Source organism: Mirounga angustirostris, unplaced genomic scaffold, assembly GCF_029215605.1.
Source record: "Mirounga angustirostris isolate CCGP_5_RB_7025 unplaced genomic scaffold, mMirAng1.0.hap1 SCAF_6, whole genome shotgun sequence".
Lineage (NCBI taxonomy): Eukaryota > Metazoa > Chordata > Mammalia > Carnivora > Phocidae > Mirounga > Mirounga angustirostris.
This window is the reverse complement of record NW_026991714.1, coordinates 75,412,817-75,419,989: the sequence shown is the minus strand read 5'-3', so window position 1 is coordinate 75,419,989 and position 7,173 is coordinate 75,412,817. Positions and strand designations below refer to the sequence as shown.

Below are 7,173 nucleotides of genomic sequence, written 5' to 3'. Positions count from 1 at the left end.
CAAACTATCAACAGAACATCAACTTCCTTTGAGGACTAATTTGTATTGGTAGCACAGAAGAAAATAAATCTGTTATTCACCTTTTTTCCTTTTCTATCCTTAGAGCAAAAGTAAATTGACCCTTGGTATATCTTCAAATTGTTGTTTTTGTAACCTTTTGAAGAAACTGGTTGATTCTCAACTTTTCTAGGTGATGGTGGTAACAGAGTGGTGGTAGGTGTATTGGAAGAGCAGGGACGAGGTGAGAGTGAGGATAGAGATTCACTCTCCTCCTTTATTACTGTAAATATTAGCCACGTTGGATTTTAGATATTTCTTTGTCATCTCTTCAGTTACAACTGAGTTAAAACGACATGGCTGTTGGGCGCCTGGGTGGCTCAGTTGGTTAAGCGACTGCCTTAGGCTCAGGTCATGATCCTGGAGTCCCAGGATCAAGTCCTGCATCGGGCTCCCTGCTCGGCAGGGAGTCTGCTTCTCCCTCTGACCCTCCCCCCTCTCCTGCTCTCTCTCTCTCATTCTCTCTCTCAAATAAATAAGTAAAATCTTAAAAAAAAAAAATAAAAAGGACATGGCTGCAAGCTTGCAACTTGGACTTTGACCTAACTATACACTCACAACAAATCTCAGTGTCCTTTTAAAAGATGTACTTGTGTTGCTCAAATTGCCTATAGAATTGTGAATTGGATAAAAATCTTTCTGAGTAGTGAATCTTTCTCAAGACACCATCACAAGTTCTTAACACTAGATGGCATGATGGAGTTATCATCCTATTCTTGGAAAGGGAAGTATACTCCAAAGCACAGAAATTTTCTGCCTTGAGAAAAGTAGACATCTGAAGTAGCAAGATAAAGCTTTGATATAGGTGCAAATGTGACTTATTTCCCTGCTTTTCAAAACTGGCACTGAGTGTATTCTATGCCCTTTTTTCAACTTTATTTTAGAAGCAATAATGCTCATTTAAAAATGTAAATAGTATAGAAAGCAATAAAAGTGAAAGTCTCATAATCTCATTATCTCCAATATCCACTGTTAACCTTTTGGTAAATGTTTCTGAGATTTTGGGACTTTTTAATGCACATATAAATATTTATAGACAGATGTAGATATATGGGAAATGTTATTTTGTAATGTGAATGTTACTGAATAAACCACAGACATATTTTATGTCACTAAATATATATCAACATAAAAAATTTGTGCTTACAGAGTTTTCCATAGAGTAGATTTATTATAATTATTCCTTTAACCACTTCAATTTGTTTTTGGAATTTTTACTGTTGTAAACAATGCTGAACTTAGCATCGTTATTCTCAATATTTTAAAAATACTTTTCTGATTATTTTCTCAGGTTAAATTTCTAGGTCCAGTGGTATACATCTTTAAAAACTTGACACATATATTGTCAGATTGTCCACCAGAGTTGTAGGACCAGTTTATTTCCATTACTGCCAAGAGTGCTTGAGAGGCCCATTTCCCTAACACTTAAGCCAAAACTGGGTAATTTTATTCTTTTAAGTGTTTCCAGTATAAGAGATGAAAAAATTATGTCCAATTATTTTATAGATTTAGAAAAAGTACTATTTAGATTATATATATATTTTCTATTTGTATTTCTTCCTTTGTGAATCACCTGCTTGTATGATTAGTTGATCACTCCTTTGGATATTTGTCTTTTTTAATAGATTTTTTTTTAAAGATTTTATTTATTTGAGAGAGAGAGAATGAAAGAGAGAGCACATGAGAGGGGGGAGGGTCAGAGGGAGAAGCAGACTCCCTGCCGAGCAGGAAGCCCGATGCGGGACTCGATCCAGGGACTCCAGGATCATGACCTGAGCCGAAGGCAGTTGCTTAACCAACTGAGCCACACAGGCGCCCTCAATAGATTTTTTAAAAAAAGATTTTGTTTTTGTTTTAGAGCAAGGTGTGGAGATTTCCCATAAATCTCCTACCTCCACATGCATAGTCTCCCCCATTATCAGTATCCTCCTCCAGAGCAGGACATTTGTTACAATTGATGAACCTACTTTGATACATTATAATTACCCAATGTCCATAGTTTATGCAAGGGTTTACTTTGGCTATTGTACATTCTATGGACAAATGTATACATAGTATCATCATGAAATCATTGTAGTATCATAGAGGGTATTTTCACCGCCCCCCAAATTGTCTGTGCTTTGCCTAATCATCACTCCCCATCATCCCAACCCCTGGCAACCACTGGTTTGTTTACTGTATCCATAATTTGCCGTCTCCAGGATGTCATATAGTTGGAATCATACAGAATGTAGCCTTTTCAGATTGGCTACTTTCACTTAGTAATATGCATTAAGGTTTCTCCATGTCTTTTCATGGCTTGATAGTTCATTTCTAGCTTACCAATTATTTCTTTCATGGATCATGCTTTTGGTGTTGTCATCTAAAAAGTCATCTCCATACCCAGAGTCACCTAGGTTTTATTCTATGTTATTTTCTAGCAGCTTTAAGGTTTTACATTTTATGTTGAGGTTTGTGATCAATTTTGAGTTAATTCTTGTGAAAGGTGTAAACTCTATCTAGATTCACTTTTTTTTTTTTGCATGTGGATGTCCAGTTTCTCCAGCACTATCTGTTGAAAAGACTATCTTTGCTCCATTATACTGCCTTTGCTCTGTTGTCAAAGATCAGTTGACTACATTTATGTGTGTCTATTTCTTGGATTTTAATTTTGTTCCCTTAATCTGTCTATTCTTTGACCAATCCTACACTGTCTTGATTACTGTAGCTTGAAGTTGGGTAGTGTCAGTCCTTTGATTTTGTTTTTCTCCTACAGTTTTGGATTCGCTGTTCTGTTTTTTTGTTTGTTTTTTGTTTTTTTCTGCCTTTCCATATAAACTTTAGAATCAGTTTGTCAATATCCACAAAATAACTTGCTGGAATTTTGATAGGAATTGCACTGAATCTATAGATCAAGTTGGGAAGATCTGATGTCTTGATAATATTGAGTCTTCTTATCCATGAATAGGGAATATCTCTCCATTTGTTTAGTTCTTTGATTTCATTCCTCAGAGTTTTATAGCTTTCATCATATAGATCTTGTACATATTTTGTTAGATTTATGCCAAAGGATTTTTTTTGGGGGGTGCTAATGTAAATGGTAACGTGTTTTTAATTTCAAATTCTTATTCACTGCTGGTATTTAGGAAAGTGATTGATTTTTGTTTATTAACCTTGTATTCTGCATCCTTGCTATAATCACTTAGTTCCAGGAGTTTGTGTGTTGATTCTTTTGGATTTTTTGCACAGGCAATCATGTCATCTGAAACAAAGACAATTTTGTTTCTTCTTTCTTAATCTGTGTAACTTTGATTTCCTTCTCTTGTCTGATTGCATTGGCTAGGACTTTCACTACAATGATGCAAAGCAGTGGCAAGAGGGGATGTTTTTGCCCCATTCCTGATTGCAGTAGGAAAGCTTTGACTTTCTCATTATTAATATGATGTTAGCTGTAGATTTGTTTTGTAGATATTCTTTATCAAGTTGTGGAAGTTTCCCTCTATTTCCAATTTACTAAGAGTTTTTATCATGAGGTAGTGTTGGATTTTATTACATGCTTTTCTGCATCTACTGATATGATCATATGAATTTTCTTCTTTAGCCTATTGATGTCATGGGTTATATTAATTGATTTTCAAATGTCAAACCAGGCTTGTACACCTAGGATAAATTCTACTAGATCATGGTATATAATTGTTTTTATATACAGTTGGATTCGATTTCCTAATATTTTGTTCAGGATTTTTGCATCTGTGTTTATGAAAGATATTGGTTTGTAATTTTCTTATAATGTCTTTGTTTGGTTTTGGTATTTAGATAATACCGACATGATAGAATGAGCTAAGACGTATTCTGTCTGCTTCTGTCCTCTGAAATGGATCATAGAGAGTTAGTATTTCTTCCTTAAATATTTGGTAGAATGTACCAGTGAGCCAGTCTGGACCTGGTGCTTTCTGTTTTGGAAGGGGATTAATTACTGCTTTAATTCCTTTAATAGATGCAAACTTATTCAGATATCTATTTCTTCTTTTGTGAATTTTGGCAGTTGTAGCTTTCAAGGAATTGGTTCATTCCATCTAGGTTATCAAATTTGTTGGCATAGAGTAATTCATAGTATTTTTTAATTATCCATTTAATGTTCATGGGATCTCTAATGATGTCTCTCTTTTATTTTGATATTAGTAATTTGAATCCTCTCTCTTTTTTTTTCTAACTTTGCCTGAAAGAAGCTTATCAATTTTATTGATCTTTTCAAAGAACCACCTTTTGGTTTCTTTGGTTTTTCTCTATTGATTTCCTGTTTTCAGTTACATTGATTACTGTTGTAATTCTCCCTTTTTTCTTTTGCTTACTTAAGATTTAATTTGCTCTTTTATTTCTAGTTTCCTCAGGGGGAAACTTTGATTATTGATTTTTAGGACTTTCATCTGTTCTAATATGTGCATTCAATGCTATAAATTTCCTTCTAAGTACTGCTTTTGCTGCCTCCCATTCCATGTATTTTTAAGACTTTATATTCTTTTATTTTATTTTTTTTATTATTTTATTTTTATTTTTATTTTTTTAAAGATTATTTATTTATTTATTTGACAGAGAGAGGCACAGCGAGAGAGGGAACACAAGCAGGGGGAGTGGGAGAGGGAGAAGCAGGCTTCCCGCCGAGCAGGGAGCCCGATGTGGGGCTCCATCCCGGGACCCTGGGATCATGACCTGAGCCGAAGGCAGACGCTTAACAACTGAGCCACCCAGGCGCCCCTTTATATTCTTTTAGATTCAAGACTTTAATCCTTCATGTTTTATGTGTTGCAAATTCTTGTTCAGTTTGTTGTTTTCTTTTTATTGCTGATAGTATTTGTTGGTGTTTTGCTGGTGTGTGTTTGTGGCATAAAGATGTTTGACATTTTTACACTGTCAAATCTATTAATCTTTTATACTTTTTGTTTTTGGTGTTGTGATTACCTTACCACATAGAGATTCTAAAAGAATTTGGTCTCTGAGTAAGAGGCATATGTGTTCTTCAGAGAGTAAATAACTATAACAAATACTCCATGTTTATTTTTATTTATTTATTTATTTATTTTAAAAGTGATATATTTTTTTAAATTTTTTTTTAAAGATTTTATGTATTTATTTGACAGAGAGAGAGATAGCGAGAGTAGGAACACAAGCAAGGGGAGTGAGAGAGGGAGAAGCAGGCTTCCCGCGGAGCAGGGAGCCTGATGTGGGGCTCAATCCCAGGACCCCGGGATCATGACCTGAGCCGAAGGCAGACGCTTAACGACTGAGCCACCCAGGCGCCCCTCTCCATGTTTATTTTTATCAGCCAATTGTAGATTTTTGATACATTGTTTTATTTAGATCTTCCTAAATTCATTTATATTTTTCACTATGGAACCTGCTTATATATTGTACTTCCAACCTCAAGTTAAGATTGAGATTTTTATTATTTATTTATTTATTTATTTATTTTTTACATGTTCAAGTTTTATTACAAAGTATGATGGGCAGAAAATACGGTACTTCTTATACAGGAGGTTTGGGGATGGGGCAGAGGCAGGAAACACACAAGCCCCCGCCTTGTGGGCAAGGCGCCGCCAATGCTACACTCGGAGTATTTCCAGGCAGTTGTTGTAGCAGATGGCAATCCAGTCGGGCTGGGTGGATGCCCACTGCACGTTGTTGATCTCTCCTTCAGCTGTGTAGGCCAGGATAGGGTCCTCGATGGCCCGGGGCATTTGCTGGATGTCCCAGATGAGAGCCTGGTGATCATCCGCTGCGGTACAGATGTGGCAGGATGAGTGTGGGGCCCAAGCAATGCCATTGACACGCGCTCAGTGGTTGTTCAACCTGGCGACAGGTGTACAGGGAACTCAGACATCCAGAATCACTACCTCCATTCCATCCATGGCCATGGTGGCCAGGTAGTTAGGGTCCTGCTTGTTCCAGCAGAGACGAAGCAGTGGGTGATGCTGTGGGTCTTCATAAATGATGGTGCTGTGTTCTAGATGACGGAGGTCAAACATCTGCACTGAGCCATCAGCGCCCACGGAGGCAAACATGTCCCTGCCACCCCCAGCCCAACTAAACGCAATATCATAGACCTCCTTGTCATGCGCGATCAGCTGGGTCTTCACATGACCAGACACAAGATTCACTCGCCCCAACACCTGCCCTGTCTCCAGCCCCCAGATGGTACAAGTCATATCAGTGCTGGAGGTACCTAACAGATAAGGATCCACCTCATTCCAGTCAAAGGAGGTTAGAGGAGCACAGAAATCTGAGTTCTTGTTATTGTTTAGCAAACATTCCAGCCGGGTTTCTGTTTCACCAACCCTCCACACACGGAGATAGTCACCACTTGTCGCCAGTAGGTCTGGATAGACGCCTTTTGTGTCGGGGATCCACATGAGCCTTGTAGTGGGGTACGGATGGTCAAAAGTGTTTCGGCAAATAAACTCCGAACTCTCTTCATCTAAACCAACAAGCTGAACCTTGTTGTTGTACTCCTCCACGAAGCTGCCCAGCACCAAGCGAAAGCGCTTGTCAGGCCGCAAGCTCCAGTTCATGGCGTAGACGGTCCAAGGCACTTCATACTTGTAGATCTCCTTCCGTTTGCCGTGCAGGGACATGGTGGCAGCGGCGGGGCCACAGTGCGGGCCGGGACGACAGCAAGCTGCTGCGGGCCGGGCACGAGTCAGGCAGGGAGCCAGGCCTGAGACTGAGGGGTCCGTAGGGAGGCGGGGCCTTATTTTTGTTTTTTAAAAATATTTTATTTATTTATTTATTTTAGAGAAAGAGAAAGAGTGCAAGCAGGGGGAGCGGCAGAGGCAAAAGGAGAGAGAATCTCAAGCAGAATCCTCACTGAGTGCAGAGCCCAACGCAGGGCTTGGTCTCATGACCCTGACATCATGATCTGAGCCAAAGTCAAGAGTCACACATTTAACAAATTGAGCCACCCAGATGTCCCAAGATTAAGAATTTTAAAAATCTCGTCTCTGCCACTGTCTTCCTTACACAGAAGCCTCTAGAAATACAACTCAAGGTGCCTCCTCTAGCTGAACGCTTTAACTATCAACATCTTCTTAATTGCATTTCTTATGTCATGCTTCTTTCTTAACTCATATTCAGTTTGGAGCT

General features: G+C 38.4%; 1 protein-coding gene across 1 annotated transcript; it reads right to left on the bottom strand.

Annotated features, from left to right (window-relative positions):
• Positions 1 to 5,485: 5,485 nt before the first annotated feature.
• On the bottom strand, positions 5,486 to 6,760 carry LOC123845432 (DDB1- and CUL4-associated factor 7-like). Its single transcript, XM_045876190.3, is given in 1 exon segment — positions 5,486 to 6,760. A coding segment is annotated over 1 exon segment (1,029 nt). The 5' UTR covers positions 6,666 to 6,760; the 3' UTR covers positions 5,486 to 5,636.
• Between the last annotated feature and the right edge of the window lie 413 nt (positions 6,761 to 7,173).